The 18,503-nt window shown below is 39.9% G+C and overlaps 1 protein-coding gene across 2 annotated transcripts; it reads right to left on the bottom strand.

Moving 5' to 3' along the window:
* Positions 1–749: 749 nt before the first annotated feature.
* CREBZF (CREB/ATF bZIP transcription factor) lies at positions 750–4,175 on the bottom strand. 2 transcript variants are annotated; one of them, XM_058690325.1, is made up of 3 exons: positions 2,833–4,175; positions 2,546–2,623; positions 750–1,455 (listed from the first exon to the last, which is right to left on the bottom strand). In XM_058690325.1, exons 1-2 carry the CDS (start codon positions 3,897–3,899, stop codon positions 2,608–2,610), a joined length of 1,083 nt encoding a protein of 360 aa, XP_058546308.1. In that variant the 5' UTR covers positions 3,900–4,175; the 3' UTR covers positions 750–1,455; positions 2,546–2,607. The 2 variants fall into 2 exon arrangements, with proteins under 2 accessions (XP_058546308.1, XP_058546309.1); XM_058690326.1 differs by having other exon boundaries at positions 750–2,299; positions 2,546–4,175.
* Positions 4,176–18,503: the final 14,328 nt, after the last annotated feature.

The following is an 18,503-nucleotide window of genomic DNA, read 5'->3' as shown; positions in this document are numbered from 1 at the left end:
CTCCTTTATCCAACTACTAATCATTCAGAACACAATTTTCTAAAAATAGTAAGACAACAGTTTCATATTAATCATAACTTTTTTTAATTAACAAGTAGTGAATCAGACACTTTAAGATATTGTTTACTACATACTGAAATAAACAGATCTGTTGTAAATTCAGAAACCCAAACATTTACAGTAAAATGTGCTTACACATAAATATGATCCAATTTATTTAAAGCCCCTGTTAGGTCCTAAATACATGCAATACCATGTAAAAACGAGACCATGAAGTTGATGTAAAAAATGACAAAATCACTAAGTCACCAAAATTAGGGGAAAAAAAAAAAAAAGGAGAATGAAATGGAAACTAAGAAAAGACAGTTAAAACGTAAGTAACCTAAATAAGCAGCTTTAAAAATAGGTGATACTAATCTCCATTCTCAAAAGTTCTTACTCAAGTATTTCCAAAAACTGCCATTTATAAAATGACATTCTAAAAATCTACACTTAGAATTTTCAAAGCATTCCAATTCAGAAAGCTCTGACTACTATTTCTCCCCAGCCCCAAACTTCAAATAATGCAGGACAAGCAATGACATTAGGAAGAAAATATTCCAAGGGAATGGTATTTTAGAAAAACACACTTACTGCTTCCAGAACCTTTTAAGACCCAAAGTCAGCATTAACAATAATCATTTTTCCTATTTTCATCCATTATTTTCCAATGTCATGTTAGAGATGAATAAATTCTTTGAGCCCATAACTGAAAGATCAACAAACCTGGTTTTATTATGACACCATATTTTTGTCATTGGTACTGCACAAAATTATATACAAAGAAATATATACAAAATGTTCAAGTATTAATTAAATTTCAATTCAAGGCTTCTGTTTCAAAAAGCTACATTTAACATATTCCATAGAGATAGCACAAATTAGTCATTTCAAATAATTTTTCCAACTACTTTTGGTGTGTGTGTATATATATATATATATATATATATATATATAAAATTCAGTAGGCACTAAAAATCCATGCAGCTGCATTGTGAGGGGCTTGCTCCTGCACTTAGGTATAAGCAGGTTCATCACTCCAGGTTGTGAGTTTGGCTATTACCCATTCATGCTCAAGTGCAGTAGATGATTTTACAAAATATGCTGTAATGCACTGGAAACCAGAGACCAAGTTAGGTCTCAAATTGTGTTATCTAGCAACAAAACATTTACAGTTGTGCAAGAACAAGGATTCCATTTTTATAACCAAATAACAACAAAACATTTTATGTGTAAGATAACTTACATCTTTGGACTGCTGGAAAATACTTTTTAATTATGAACATTTTAAAATAAAAGACAGCAGAAGCCCTGATATTACCTCTTTTTCCTCATTTCTTATACTACCTTTTAAAATAAAGCAGGAAATGTGGCCAGCAGCTGGTCCCGTCTCTTCTGCCCCAACAGCTGTATCCACTTTAGCACAAAGAAAAACAAGGATGCTAAATATGTATATACTTTATCAAACAGTGATGTTTCACAAAGAATTTCTTAATGCCTCTTACACTGAAGGACACAGTAACTGAATCTATACAATCAGACAATGGATAATACAGTACTTCAAGGGAAGAATATGTCCCATCTTTGGAAAAAGTGTCAATCGTGTTCTTGAGTAGCCAGAACCACTCAACTTTAAAAATTATTTTTAAATAGGACAAAAACCTTTGAAATAAGGAGAGTAAGATTCTTTGTGAAGCCTCACTTTACACGTTTTCATTCACATTTCACAACCTTCAATATCTAATCATACATAAATTTAACCTAAAATTTTAATACAACAAAAGTAAAAGTGTTTAACAATTTATTTATACTCAGTGATAAGGTAATCACTGTGCTGGTCCTCAAAGAAACATTTCATTAACCATTATTACTCCTCCTTCAATAACACAGATATGCATGTTAATTTCCAACCTCTCTAATGGTGAGATATTAAAATCTTTTACTCTGAATACTTTGTATTTCTACATCTCCTTCTGAAAACTAAATGGCATTCCCAAATATTTAAGACATTTCTGTCATCTCCAGCATAATAACTATCACATTTGTGCAAGCCCCAAATACTTATTGTCAGCCTCTAAAAAGTTGCTCTAACATTGGAATTCCAATTTGCACCTTGTACAACTCGGAACTTCCATTCAACTTCACCTGTTTCACTGTCTCCAAACTGTATCTCTATTAGCAGCTTTCAGTGTACAGTTGGAACCGATGTCATCCAAGGCCATGTCCACACTGGGGACAGAAGAGCTAGGTACACGCAAGTCTGAACAAGGGGACACATTAACAGCTATTTCAACCAGAAGAAGCATCTTAAATACATTATTGACCAGCACAAGTCTGTTTCCAGGGTGGACAGGGCCCAAATTAGATTTCCCCTCCCACCTTCCAAAAAAGAAAAAAGAAAAAAGAAAAAAAAAAAAAAACCTCCACACACACACATTGAGATGTTGCCCATTAAAGTAGACTAAGCAGCAGAGCATGAGCGTTACGTGAAGAGATGGATCCTTACCAGGTTGTGAGGCGGGAACGACTGTTCTGTAACCCCTACAACGGAGCCTGGCAGGAAGGAAATCACCTAAAAAAGAAACTGTCAGAGAGATTTAATAGTCACATGTTATCATTAGGAGTTGGTTACAGTGTCACATTCATGCTTTTAGCTAAACACTTAAAGATTCAATATTACTGTTTTCCTCCTCTGAAATGTGTCCAGTGAAGATGTCCCACTAAGGTGTTTTACATGGTGTAAGGGAGTTGAAAGGGGTAAACGCGGATAAAGAGCAGATTACTTGACCCTACATTTTAAGAGAAGACGACGCCTTCCGGGCGCACGCCGAGCAGAACTCCACCGACACCTTATCCTTGTCCACATGAAGACACACTCCTCCCGCCGAGTCGTCCTCTTCCAGTAGGTCCTGCTGCTGCTTTCCCACGGGCAGAGCGTAGTCATGGTCACCGGCGGGCGAGTCTCTGAAGAGCGAGGTGGTCAGCCGCAGTCCCACGCCGCTCAGCCGGCTCAGCAAGCGAGCCAGTCCGGTCTCGTTGGCTAAGACGGCCCGTAGGTATCGACTCTCCTCCTGCAGTGCCTGCACGCGCTTGCCCAGCTCCCGATTCTCGGCCCGCAGCTCCTGGTTCTCGGCTGCCAGACCCCGGACTCGACTTTCCAGCCCCATCACGTACTCCTTCTTCTTCAGCCGATTGAGACGGGCAGCAGCCGCCGCCGCCTTCCGGGGACTCTTTGTCGCCGCCTGGTTGTTGTCGTTGCCGCTGCTGCCCGCGCCTCCTCCTGGGGACTTTCTCCGCCTCTTTTCGCCGCTGCCACTGTCACTGCCGCTGCTGCAGCCTCCGATGCCGTTTAAGAGCCTCTGCAGCAGGTCAGAAAAGCGCTGCATCTCGGCAGCCGCGGCCTCGTCGTCGTCGTCCCCTCTCCACAGGCCGCCGCTATCCGAGCCTCCGCCGGACGACGAGAGAGGCCCGGGCGAGCTGAGTCCGGGCTCCAGGTGCCAGTCCGGTTGCCGGGGGTCCAAAAGATCTGCCAGTTCCAGCCCGGACAGAAAGTCCATGTCCTCCGTCTCCTCCCCGGGGACGCTGGCGATCGCCTCCTCCTCCATCTCCTCGGGCGAGGGCGCGCGCACGGCCACGCCGCCGCGGCCCCCCCTCCCGGCCTCCAACTCGCCCTCGTCGCCGCGCGGCTGCTTGCGGCCGGGAGATCCGGCCGCCGCCGCCTCTTCCTCCGCCGCTGATGCCGCCGCCGCCCGGGTCAGGTCCGGGGGCAGCAAGCAGGTCGCGGCCGGCGCCGGACTCTCGCTGCGGGTTGGGGAGTCGCTGCCTGAGGCCGCCAGCAGTTTGGTCAGGCTATGCCTCATGGGGCCCAGCGGCGGGCCCACGTAGGCCCCGGCCCCTCAGACCGGGCCTCGCGGGCCCCCAAGGACCCCAGACCCCCAGCGCGGGGAGCTAGGGAGCTGGCCACAGCGAAATGAAGGGGAAGATCCGAGACGCCTCCCGCGCCACTTGACTGGTCGACCCCCCGCGCTGGGGCGGGGGGTGGGGGGGAAGGGATAGGAGATCGAAGCGGCGAGGCCCAACGATGACTCGACCGCGCCACCCAGACAACGGCCTGGCCGGAAGTCGGTTGATCTTACCCCAGCCCCTCCCACGGCGTTTCGCGCGCCACTGAGCTCTAGTATCGCGAGAGTTCAGTAAGGTCCGGAGTGGGAGTAATTTCAGCTTTCCAGTGATGTCATAGTAACAGCGGCAAAAATAACAAACCCCGAATTTATCAAGAAGTGGTCTACTCTCTCCGCCCTCACTTCTCAACCCTGCATATTCTAGCTTCCACTTCCAGTGAAACGACTCTCTCAGAAATGATCTTTTAAATACCAAATTTACGAAAAATCTTAAAGTTACCCTGCATGTCCATGGAATTTTAAGACTGGTGATAAAACACCGCTTGAATCCTTTCCCCTTCTGTTGTAATACAAGATCATTTCATTCAAACACAGAGTGCTAGGGGAAAAAAGTAAATAAGTCATTCATATATAATTTAATTTCCAAGTTTTAATTATAATTTTATTAAAACGTCTAGGCCATTTCTATGCCTTTTCTAAACAACAAAAAAAGGTCTTTTCCTTGTCTGTAGTAAGATTGTAAACGCATTTTCTGTGTGTATTCTGTAGTTGGCGTATTGTGAGCATGTGTGGGTGTGCATATGCGCGCCAGTCTTTTTGTACTGTCGCTACCTCATGGTTTGAGCAATGGTTGTATTGCTGGTTGTGTTAATAGAATGATTCGTGTGTGTGACTTTTTTCCTCTTTTTTTATCTGGGAGTTGTTCATGAAACTGACAGATGTTTTTCCTAAAAAGGACTGTTGTTACCAGTTTTCAAAGACAATACTTTTCTGGTTTTTCCTGAATGAGCCCAATTTTGTTGCTGTTTTTCAGCTATCAGTGTAAAAAGAGTACTCTTAAAATCCCTGTAGCCAAGTTGAACACCCTTGTTGTATTCTTTTCTCTGTTCATTGTGTTCACAATTTTATGAACGTACTTAGATGTATAGTTGTGATAACCACAGTTTTGGTGTGTTTTTTTGTTTTTTTTTTATTTTGTTTATTCTGGTCAATATTTTAGGATCACATATTCTTTGACATCAACTTTTCTTTAAATCATAAAAGAAATTCTAATTTAAAAATAGATATTGAAATGGACTACATTATCGAGGCTAACTCTTCTCCTTATAACTCTAGGGTTTCAACTAAATTTCTGTCCAAGTTCTTTAGGAATTTTAAAGCTTTTTTCCCTTTCAAGGCTACATACACATTCACTTTTGTGACAATGCTGTGGTCTCCCTCCCTCAAGATAACAAGAAAGATACATCTCTATCAGGTAGAGTATATAATTCCCTAAAATAGTTTTAACATAAGGTTCATTGATTCATTTTACAAATGATATCTGAAGCATATTTTTTTTAATTTAACCACAATATTATCTGTTACAATTTCTAATGGCTTGCCTAAGAAAATAGCCATTTAAGAAGAATACGTTAGGAAGTGTAGATGCAAAATATGAGATCTAAGATAATGATTCCCAAAATCAGGTGAATGAAAATACTACTCAGGGAGCTAATGAATATGTAAATTACTCATAGACTGGTCTGTAGGTTTGTGTAACACTGGAAATCAAAATTCTACCAAACACCTCTAGTGGCTCTAGTGATGATTGGACCATAATAATAGGGTCTCTCGATTTAATCCCCATAGAAAATTAAGGCGTCAGTCTCTTTCTTTAGAAGCTTTACTGCATAAGAAATTGTTTCACTAAAATAGTTGAATATTTTTTATCATCAGTTTTATATATTTTATCTTTGCATAATAAATAGATATATATCAATTTTTAAAGTTTCCAAATATTTCACAGAATATATGAAAGAATAATACAGTATCCACTCTAATTCAGCAATACTACCCAATATCCAGACTCAACAATTCAACAATTATCATTTGCCAAATGTGCTTTATCTGTTTATAAATGTTTGTAAAACATAAATTTTGGTGAATCATTCCAAAGTTGCAGAGAACACATATCACCCCAACATACTTAAGTATGTATCTCTAAGCATAAGAACGTTCTCTTTCATAATCATAATACTCTTATTAAGCCTTGAGAAGATTAACAATAATTTATTAAAATTATCTGTTTTCCATGACATCTTCAAATTTCCTCATCTTTCCTGAAGATAATCTTTTATAGTGGATACTTTCTTTTGAGACAGGATCCAAACAAGGGTCACTTGTTACATTTGGCTATGTTTTTGAGAAGTTTTTTTCCCATTTCTCAAACTCGAATAATAATCCCTCCCATTTTTTAGCTTTTCTTACTATTGGCTTTTTGAAGAGAGAAGGTTATGTGTCTTAAAAAACACACCACATTCTGGATATGTCTGTTTCCTCATGGTGTATCTTGTTCTCTAACCCCACAAGGTATTTGAGATTTGAAGCACTCTACAAGTACATTAGAATACAGTGAAACAAAAAAATTCAAAAATTTTAAAAGCAAGGCCAATGAAGATATAGAGGAAATGGGAAGATAAGGAGTTCCAAAAGGGGGGAAAGTTTGATTGGAATAGGATAGACATAAAATCTTACAGTTACTCAAGTTGAGTTAACAATAGACTAAACTTCCCTGGCAAATCAAAAGGGAAAAATTTTCCTTCTTTGCCCACGAGTTAACTTTATATGAATTCCTTTATCCACTTTTCAGATTTTAGGTCTTAAGAAACTTCTCTTTGGGGTACTGAATAAGTAGCACATAGCTTCAACAAATAGCTACTTTTATATGGTTGTTTCTTACAGGGATAGAAAGCAAGTTCCAGGAACGATGGACACTAATAAATCCCAAATATCTAGAACAGTACCTGCCACAGCTTAGGTTTCAATCATATTTATTAAATGGGTTAATAAAAAAGGTCTCCAGTTTCATAGATAAAGAAGGTCTCCAGTTCCAGCTGAAGGTATAACACAAAATTCAACTGTGCAATTCTGCAAAGAACAAAAATAAATATGAGCTATGGTATCTAGAAGAATAAAGAAAGAAAGAACATGCACGTCTTTCCTAACTTTCCCGTTGGGAAAGGTTTTGCTGCAGCAGAGCAGCAAACAGTGCAAGGTGCTTGCTATATGCTCTGGCCCCTCTTGGGTTACAGGCGCTTGTGTGGCTGGTAATCCCATTCAACTGAATTTTCTCCTTAGGCAAATCTCCTAGATTCTCAAGATCATGGATTGATTTCTTATATTTTTCCCTAAATTGCAAGATTTTGGTTTAAATACTTGTATTTTAAGAGGCTCTCCAATCGGATTAAAAGTAGAAAACTGAAGGAGAATTTTTTACAATGTAGCCTCAGAAGACAAAAAAGCAACAAAGCAAGGGTAAACCTCCTAGAAAATGGGTCTTCTCCCCTTCATTATCACTCCCTTTTCTTCTATTCATTCTTCTCACTCTTTCTTTACAGATGTTTTGTGGGTTTTCTTTTTCTGGTTATAATGATTATTGCAAAAGATTCAGATGGTGTAGAAATGTATAAATGAGTAACAAGATATTACAACCTGTCCAACCTAACTACTCCAAAATAACTGTTACTAAAATTTGGGTATATCATAGTTTTTCTATGTACAGACACTTGTTTTGATTTTATTTCTTTGAACTCAACTGTTCTGGCATGAATATATTGTGGATATCTTTCAGACAACTAGTACAGACTCACACGCTTTTTTAAAATTTTTTTAATGTTTATTTTTGAGAGAGAGGGGCAGATCGAGAGTGGGGAGGGACAGAGAGAGAGGGAGACACAGAATCAGAAGCAGACTCCAGGCTCTGAGCTGTCAGCACAGAGCCCCATGTGGGGCTCGAACTCATGAACTGTGAGATCATGACCTGAGCTGAACATGCTCAACCAACTGAGCCACCCAGGTGCCACCAACCCCCCCCCCCCCCCCCCCGGCCACATGCTTATTTCTGATGACTGTCTAGAATGCCATTACATGAACTTTCCAACTTATTCAACCAGTTTCTATAACACTTAGGTTGCATTGACTTTTTCACTATCATAAACCACATGATAATATTGTACAAATATCTTTGTTCACTTAGAGCGTTCTTAGGATAAATTCTTGAAAGCAGAATTTTTAGATACCATTTTTATACAGAGACCTTCATTACCTACAGAAAGGTATCTCTCACCAATGATGTGCAACAGTAGTTAGTCCTATGCACTCAAAGACAGTGGACTTGTTCTTTTTAAAATGGCCAATCCAAAAATAAAAAGTGGCATCTTTTGTGTCAATTTGTGTTTCTTTGATTATTAGAGGGCTGAATGTTTTTCACATGACCACTTGACATGTAATGTGAACAACCTGTTCACCTCTGAGCTCATTTTTCTTTGCAGTGGGAAAAAGTATTTGTCTTTTTCTTTCTTGATTTATATGAATTCTTTGCATTACAAGGATAATGTACCTTTATTTCCTATATATGTCCCGATTTTGTTCCTCAGTTGAACATACATTTGGGGAGAGAAGAAGTGAAATTGCTTGTTTTGCTATAATTTTTAAATAGTCTATCAAAGTGTTCTTCATGGTTTCTGGCTTTGATTTTAAGGCTAATAAGGCTTTATTAGCCTAAATAATACTTCTTAATTACTTCAATTCACATTTTACTAAAAGTTTTTCACAATATGATTATTTATTTCATCTAGTTACAAATGGAATTTGTTCTTGTATAAATTATGATATAGGAATATAATTCTTCAAAAAGTTATTTGCCACAATACAATTTATTGAACAATGCAGACTTGCTCCACAGATTTCCCAGCATACCTGCCACATATTAAATTCTTATGTATAGTTGGGTCTATCTCTGGTCTTTTTCTTCAGTTCCATTTGTCAGTATAACCATTCTGAGAGAAAAACCACTCAATTTTTTTAAAATGCTTATTTATTTATTTTGAAATAGAGAGCATGAGTGGGAGAGAGGCAGAGAAAGGGGAAAGAGAGAATCCCAAGCAGGCTGTGTACTGTTAGCACAGAGCCCGTCACAGGGTTCAATGAGATCATGACCTGAGCCAAAATCAAAAGTCAGATGCTTAACCAACTGAGTGACCCAGATGCCCTCAAATCACTGTTTTTTACAATGTTTTCTAATAACTCATAGGGCAAGTCCTTCTTTGCTGGTCTTACTTTCTCAGAATTTTCTATCTATATTTGAATATTTATTCTACCAGATAACTTTATAAAATTTTCCAAGTTCAAAAAGACCTGGAGTTTTCATGGAAATTGCATTAAATTTATTAATTTTTTCAAGTTATCTTATGTATTTTTTTTTGTCACTGGACTAGGTTATTTCTTCTTTTATATTTTCTAAATTGCTATGTGGGAAAGCTTTTGATCTTTTTTGTTAAATTTTTTACTGACTATCCCACTAGACTTTCTTAATAGTTTTTATTTTCAGCTTATTCATTCAAATTTTTCTAGTAGACAATTATATCATCTTATGGTATATAATGATAATTTTGCCTTCTCTTTTGCAATACTTTTTTTTCATTATCTTGACTAATAATAAAATAGTGCTTCCACTTTGATGTTAAATAATACTGTTGATAAGCCAACTTCCTTGTCTTATTTCTGACTTTCACAGGAATGTCTCTGGTGTCTCACTGTTGATTTCAGATGGGTATTTTGATTAGGTTAAGCTAAAGTTCAGGAAACAGAAAGCAATCTGGCTATTTTAAGCAGAAAAGTTTGTAATACAGAGAATGTGTGCTTATAAAGTCATTGGAAGGACTGGAGGAATGGGCACTAGGCTGGGTGATCAAGAATGCCTCTCAGTACAATGTGTCCCAACAGGCCCAAAAGAGATCTCTGCCCTAATTGGGAAAGTGTTAAAATAAAAAACTGGAATTTGGCTCCAAGAGTACTACCACTGCCCAAACTCTCAACCCCATGTATTATCTATTGGGCCCAGCAAGTTCTTCAAACTCTAAAAACAACAATAAATAATAAATATTTGCTTATTGTTATGGCTTAAACCCACAATAAAAATTTCTTATCTCTTAAAGTTTCTGTTGGTCGGAAAATTTCAAGTGCTTTGGTCATGTAGTCTGGCTCTGGAATTCTCATCGAATTCAATCAGATTTTGGCTGAGAATGCAGTCATCTGCAGGCTTGACTGGAGCTAGAGATCCACCTCCAAGATGGCTGGGGGAAGCCTCTGTTCCCCTTCCATGTGGGCCTCTCCACAGGCTGTGTGAATGTCTATGCTACATGGTAGCTGGCTTCCCCCAGAGTGAATGATCCAAGACACCAAGGAAGCAGCAGCAATGTCTTTTATGACCTAGCCTCAGAAGTTACACACAATCACTTCTGTAGTATTCTACTGGTCACACCGTCAGACCTTATTCACTGTGAAAGGGGACTACACAAGAAAGTGAATACTAGGAGACAAGAATCATTAGTGCTATCTTGGGGGCTGGCTACCATATCCCATAAAACTAGTGAATGCATATAGGAATGCTGTTGCAGAAAAAGCCCGTGTTTCTGAGAATATGCTTGGCAGCAACAATAGCCAAAGAAGGGAAAGGGCCCCTGCCTTATTTGCATCTTCCAAAAAATACTGCAGAGAAATCTGGCAAATATAGTTTGCTTTGTATTTTTTTGTTTGTTTGTTTCAGTTTCTCCACTTTTTGTAATTCAGGAAAAAGCACATTAAAAGAGGGACTGAAGTAGATGACAATTACCAGTCTCTTAAATTCTCTACAAAGACCGTGGCTTTGTGGTGCTTTAGCACCAATACATAACGTTTGTTCGATTTTCTATAGAGGAGGATTGGAGCAGAGGTGGCAGGGAATGCAGGTGAGTCAGGGTTGGGGTATTGCTGAGCGGATACAGCAGAAGGATAACAGTGCTACAGAGGCCAGAATGCTCATTTTAATCTAGTTTGCCTATTTACCAGCGAAGTATAATCTGTAAAGAGTAGTAAGACCATGAAAGGATCTTACGGCTGAGTGTAAACTGAAGACTCCGGACTGGCAGTGTTTAGGCACTGTAGGATTTGTTTACAAGCACTGTGTATGTGCAGGGATTACGTGCAATTCCTAGTGTGCTCGCTGTATTTCCGTTCCTTTGTCCTCCTCCCAAGAAAGCATTTCTGACTGCAAGTGAATATTCTAGATTTGTCTGCTTTCTTGCCGTGCCATTTTACTTTTCCCATTAGACCCATACATCCTGCAAGTGGGAAATTGGTTTTCAGGGCTTAGTTCATTTAAGGTTCAACATTTATGGCCAGAATACTTCCTAGAAGACGCTCCTCTTCATAATGCATCATATGGGAAGCACACAATGTTTAGCTTTCCTGTTTTTAGTGAAGCTAAGATGGATGGATGTTTTCAAATGGTGACATTCTCATTCCTGTTCCATTGTAAAATTCTCCATTAACCTTTCTCCTAATAGTTTCATCTAATGATGATCAGTGTTTGAAAAAATTATTTCACTAGGAGTTATAAAATAATGATTTTTAAAATTCTCTTATTCCTTTAGTTCTCAATTAATTTAATTTAATTTAATTTAATTCTCAATTCTGTTAGTTTGTCACATATGGGCCATTTTTTTTACCCTGAAATACAGAAAATTGGAAAAGCAGGATAAACGACCAATTAATTCCTTTTAATAGCCACTTTTCAGTTAATGACCACTGAGTTTTGTTGTTGTTTTCATTATTGTTATTGTTTGCCTTTTTTGGTGTATCATAATGAACTCATAGATTTTAAAATGTTCAGTGTGTTTCACTCAATTGCAGTTATTTTTGTTCTCAAATTACTCATCTTTAGCCACTGGGAACCTCTCCAGCCTGGCTCTCCTGTCTTTTTAAAGAGAGCTGTGTTAGTCTTCGACACTTTATTTGCTTTCTGACACAACTAACTGCCTCAAGTTCATTGTATACATTTCCAACTCTAGTTCTGGAATTAGCCATTTCTCCAACAATTCCTTCTGCATTTTAGTGGAAAATAGTTTTTGGAGGCCACAGATTGGGCCTGAGGGATATTCGTTACTACCAGATTGTCATTGAATTTAGGCTTCTCAGTTGACAGAGCTAGGGCATATGTTGTCTTTTTTTTTTTTTTTTTTTTTTGTGAGAGAGAGAGAGAGAGAGAGTGCAAGCAGGGGAAGGGGAGAGAGAGAGGGAGACACAAAATCCAAAGCAGGCTCCAGGTTCTGAGCTGTCAGCACAGAACCAAATGTGGGGCTCGAACCCACAAACCACAGGATCATGACCTGAGCCAAATTCAGACACTTAACTGACTGAGGCATCCAGGCACCCGAAGAACATGTGTATGTTTTTTAAAGAAAAACTGTCATAGATTTAGACTGATATTTTCAATTTGAATTTAACATTAACTGCTTTACTTTACTTTTTAATATCTTAGTTTATACATTGAAAGTCTTGTCCCTAACTTTGTCCCCACACTAACATAATTATCTTTCCTTTAGTGTCTCTCTCATTCTCTGTCTCATACACAAAACATATATACATATGTCATATATATGTGATATAGTTAAAAATAGTTTTAAAATATAATAGTTTTAGAATAACACCAATATTACAACCAGCCATAAAACTAATAAATGAAATGTACTAAGATTTTGTTGTGGTTCAATTTCTCCTTGGAATATTGTCTATTAAGGATATTCATTTAAGAAGCAGTTTTCTAGATTTGGATAATTCTTTTCTCTATATGATTACACCAATGTGAAGTTCAGGCCATCTTCTCTTCATATCTCTCACACACTGGAAGTTTTAGCTCTCTGGTTTCTTCTGCATCCAGTTAAGACCTAATCTGAGGTCCCCCAGTAAGTGACTGCACTTGAATCCAGGCAGTCTGATGACAGTGCACTCGTACTGCACTAATACCTTGGTACTTCACTCACTGCACTAATACCTTGGTATTTTGCTGATCATAGATCTAGGTTTCCAAAGGACCTAGTAGAAGGATTTGAGTGGGGATGGTTGTGGGGGGAGGACTGAGCCAGATTATCAAGGCTCAGACCTCTGACAGTGACGGAGGTAAACACGGATGTGAGTAATGGGGTTAATCTGGCCACAGGGTCTCTTACTAGAACCTACTATGACTGCTTATTCTGCAGCCCTGGATGGTGTGGATACTGGGAAAGGCAGTTTCTTACCAGGAATATGAGGTGTTATGAAGGCTGCCAAGCTACTGGACTCTCATGTTTTCCTCTTCTCTTCTCTTGGGCAATTCTTACACATTCAACAGGCTTTAGTTTAAATGCCACTTCTAGGAAAACCTGTCCTTAACCCCCTCGGTATTATGTTGCAAAGCTCTGCTGTGCACTCCAATGTCATCCTATCCTAGAGCATTTTCCTCACCCACTAGGAGGCAAATTCCGTGAGGATAAGGTCCCTGTCTTGCTCACATTGTGTCTCTGTACTTAGCACAGTACCTGGCCAACAAAAGGCTCTCAAATATTTGTTAAATTAATAGGGTACATTAGATGAATAACTTACTCAACTGGAAAGGTCAGAACGGCTTGGCCTGCTCTACCTCTACCATCTTTTGTTTGTCTGTTAGGGCAAAACCAACACCAACATCCAAAGCCTAAAAAATTTAATATGAGAAAATAGGCTTTCTAAAATCTAAAGTTCATATCTCAGGGCTCCTGAATGGCGCAGTCGGCTAAGCATCCAACTCTTGATTTGGGCTTAGGTCATGATCTCGCGGTTCGTGGGATCGAGCTGGCAGATGAGAGCCTGCTTGGGATTCTCTTTCTCCCTCGCTCTCTGCCCCTCCCCCACTTGCTCTCAGGCTTGCTCTCTCAAAAAAAATTCACATCTCACACAGACATATGAAAATCCATGAGAAAAGTTAATACATTCAAATCTTTAAATTCAGGAGAGAAATAGTAAGCTTTAGGAGGCATTCAGAATAGAAAAAGAAATTGTCATTAGCCGTATGTTGTTGAACATTTGTGAAAGCAGCAGCTTTCAGCCGAATGGCCTGACCTAGATCTGTCAGGCCATATTTGGCTCTATATAAAACATGTCTTGTCTACTTAATTCTTGGAGAAAGAAAAATCTGCAGGCTTTTGAGTCACCTACACAGAAATAGAGCTTACTAAGAAGTTAAACAGTTATGTGCAAGATGCTTTGTTTTAATTTTATTGCCTTTTTGAATAGGTAATACACTCAGATGGTTTAAAATTCCAATGATATAAAATAGTGTACATGGAGTTTCCTTCTCAGTCCTATCCCTAATGATTCTGGTCCCCACAACCCTCCATACCACTAATAACCATTTTTTATTAGTATTTCTGATTTCCAATATTTATTTAAGCAGATGGGAGTAAATACGTTTGCATTTTTACTCCCCTCTTCACCTCCCTGTTTCCACAGAAGAGAGTATACTACAGATAGTATTCTGCACCCTGTTTTTTCCCTACATGTAACCTGATATTTTCATATCAGTACATAAAGAGCTTAATTTTTCTCTCCCCCCTTTTTTTAACACTTGCAATGTATTCCAAAAAATGAAGGGCCCACAGTCTAACCAGTGCCTTATTTATGGTATGTAGGCTGTTTCCAATCTTTTGCTCTTACAAACACTGCTGTAATGAACAATCTCAAACATGAAAGGGAAGATTATTTTAGACTAGTACAAATAAGAGTGGATTAGAGCATTAAATAGGCACAGTCTGGCAAATAGCTAACACTAATCCCTTTGTAGAACTGAGGAGTGTGATTGATTGAGGTAGGGGGCTGCTGTGGTCAGTTGAATAAGTAACGAATGACCAGGGAGATTTGTCCAGGGGAAAATTTGGACAGAAAAAATTTGAAAGTTTTTTCAAGTGAGATAAACAGAAGGTTTGGAGAGAACAACATCAGGTAGGGAGATTCATCTGTACAGCCCTAGGCCTTTAAATTTAATTAGATGTTTTTAGCCTTTGGAAAATAACATCCAGCTTGTCCTCAGGAAGATGGACAAATGATTAGAAAAGCCTATTCTTGGCTACTTCCCCTAAATTCCAACTTTTTTTTAGGAGGCCAAGATAAAAAGAGACTCCCTGCAGATAAGGCTCTGTCAATCTAAGTAGATGTGGTACAGCAGGCATTGTTGATGGCCTATCCAACACCCATCGCCCTCCATCCATAGGTATCTGGGTCAACAAGGGCTGGATAGAACAGCAAGCACCTGGGCAGGTAGTCCTTCAAACACCGTTCTTTAAATAACTGTTTAATATAGTGGAGCTGGGAAGAAACAGATTTAAAAAAAATTTTTTTTAACGTTTATTATTATTGAGAGACAGAGGGAGACAGAGCATGAGCAAGGGAGGGGCAGAGGCAGGGGGAGACACAGAATCCGAAGCAGGCCCCAGGCTCCAAGCTGTCAGCCGAGAGTCTGACACGGGGCTTGAACTCATGGACTGTGAGATCATGACCTGAGCTGAAGTCGGACGCTTGACTAAGCCACCCAGGTTCCCCAGGAAGAAACAGAGCTTCTATTAATACTTTACTGGAAACAAATTATCCTGAATTAATGTTCACTAATTGAAGTAGAGTCTGTATTTGTGAAAATATCAGCCCAGTCAGTTCACCTTTTCTGTAATCTGTCTCCTTTTCTAGCTCTCTTTTATGTTTGTTTGGTTTGGTTTTTAACTAGACAAGTTCTTAAAGGCACACTGAGGGGCTTTCAATATAGTTAACACAAAAGATCACACTATCGATGGGGCATCACTCATACATTATTTGGTTTTAGAATTTCTATTCTGCTTTCATTTTAGGGTTACTGCTTGTGGATGTTGCAGAAAAGTTTACTAGAGATGTAGGTCTGCCTTGGAAAGGAGTTGAGCTATTTTGTTTTTTTAAAATTTCCCCTCATGGGCATAGTTTGGAGGTGGCCACTTCACTTTTTTAATTTGTTCCAGTGATAAGCATCATTTTCTAGATCAGCATACCACAATGACTAAACTGGTTGCTCATCCCCGGATCTGGCTGTGGGTCACAGATTACACACAAGATAAGCACTGAGAGAGTGGAATGCAAAGTGGTGTGGAGCACAGAGGGGAAAAAACAATGCTTTTCTGTGGCTGGTTAGAAGGTAGTTTGTATAGTGGGAGAAAACATGGGGTTTTGAGCGAGAAAACAAGCCCAGCTACATAATTTGAAGAGCCCAGCACAAAAGGAGAATGTGGAGCCCCTTGTCACACAATGATCAAGCATCTCAAGGCAGGAACAGCAGAGTGTTAAACCAAGTATGGAAGTCCATACAAGTGACACGCCATGAAGCTGGCCCTGCCAGATGGGGCTTATGTTCAAACCTCTCTCCTGCTCCAGCACCACCCCCCCTCCCCCGCAGCAAAACTCTTTGGCTTTGGGAAAGTCACCCTCCCTGAGTCTCACTTTTTTCATCTGTAAAATAGTGAATCAGTTGGTATGTGGCTGAAATGAAAACCACTTGATACATGATAAGTTCACATTCCTCTTTCCTATTCTGTATTGTGGGCTCCATATCGATGTGAAATGTTGGGGTTCGGGAGTGAATGGTCAAGAAACAATTCTTGAGACATCTTCGGTGCAAAAAAGGTGGTTTAGTAAAGCACAGGGACAGGACTTGTGGTCAGAAAGAGCTACACTGGGATTGTGAGAAGTGACTGACTATATACTCTTAAGTAGGGAGAGGATTAGGATAGTGTAAGTCTCTAAGGAATTTGCAAGCCAAGGTTTCCAGGACCTTGAGGGGGCTAGCCGCTGTTAGGATAAGGTCATTTACTACTGACTAGTAAAATCTTAATCATGAGACCCTTCAGATGTGTATCAATGAGCCATATGTTCAGAGGAGGATTGCTAACATATATCTTGGGGGAAGGGTTTGTGGTGGTGGTGTAGAGATAAAGGAAGTTTCCAAAGGGATTTTTATACAGAAAATATGCAGGATCCTGGAGGTCAGGCTATAATGTCAAAAATAAGGTTGCCTTTTGCCCTTAGCCAAGTATTAAGATTGAGGCAGTTCAGTTCCTCCAGGAAGCTCACTCTGCCTGTCCCAAGTACTTGTCAATAGGCTGTAAGTTGTAAGGAATTTTAATTTTTTCCACATTTCTTTTACCTTTGGTTCCACATCAGGCTCTTCCATCAGTTTTCCAAGGCATCCATCTTTGACTTTCTCTTCTCATTACCCACTATCCTTTTAGTATCTTTCAAAAGGGTATTAGAGTCAACGTCACCGGTCAATATCTAATAATTGATGACTCACAAAGTGTCGATTTCATATCATACAACCTAATACAAATGCCTTAGCATGACTTTGAAAAGTAATGTCCTCAGACCCTGGCACCTGAGGCCCTTCTTTTGTGCCCATGTTTTAGGGGACACACGCCCCTGTCCCCCTACCTTACCCACCCCTGCACTCTTCCAGACACATGCTTCCCTACCACAAAAGGAGTCCCCTCTGCTAAGTCCTCCAACAGACCACACTTCAGTATGGGAGCACCAGGATTCCCTCGTTTTCAAAACCCACCTTGCCTCTGCACAGAAGCTGCCTTCTCCACAAGCATTGGGCATAAAACTTTGGGTGAGCTACACCACCACCCCAGAGCCTGCTGAGCCAAGTGGACCAACCTTGGACTCACTGAAAGACATTGGGGGTGTTGGTGGGAGAAAGGAAGGGGTGCTGGTGCACATGCGCACCAGGCCCCTTGCAAACCACAACCACCCAAACCTGGCTGGAAGAGGAAGGCTCTTCTGTGGCTATGTTTCTAGGCTTGCCCCCTCCTCCCTTTTCTCCCCCCCCCCCAATATAAGGGGTCTGCCTGGCTTTCTAGGCTCCCAGTATTCTGTCCACAACCTACTCTTCCAGTTTTATCCGTAGACATGCTTCTCTGAACCTCTTCCCAACTATTTATGATGTCCCCAAATATCCTGCACATTTTTTAAAAACCTCTGTGGTTTTCTACATGCTGTCTCAAATCTTTTTCTCCACAGATGAAATTCTACTAGTTATTTAAGAACCAGCTTACATGTCAACTCTTGTGTTGGTTATCCCTGCCAATTAATCCTCTCTACCTTCCTGACCTTTAACCCCAGGCAGAGTTAGCTACTCTGTGTGCGTGTGTGTGTGTGTGTGTGTTTTACCCACTGTGATCTCATAACACCCCCTGTGAAAATACATCACACTATATATAACTACTTTGTTTTGTGTATATAATTGCTTTATGTGCCTAGACTAGACTGTGTGAGAGCTCTGCCAATGCAGAAAAGATATTTCTTCATGCTTATTCTAAGTGCCTAACCTCTGAATTTGGCACTCAGTGGACAGTCAAGAAATTGTTCAATGGGGTTCAATGGGGTATGTCATCAAAATCCCAGCTTTCACAGGGACCAAGTCACCTTGAAAAAATTACTGAATCCCAGTTTTTTCTG

This window comes from Neofelis nebulosa, chromosome 10, assembly GCF_028018385.1.
Source record: "Neofelis nebulosa isolate mNeoNeb1 chromosome 10, mNeoNeb1.pri, whole genome shotgun sequence".
Classification (NCBI taxonomy): domain Eukaryota; kingdom Metazoa; phylum Chordata; class Mammalia; order Carnivora; family Felidae; genus Neofelis; species Neofelis nebulosa.
Note: the sequence above shows the minus strand (reverse complement) of the source record. Positions and strands in the feature narration are given on the sequence as shown.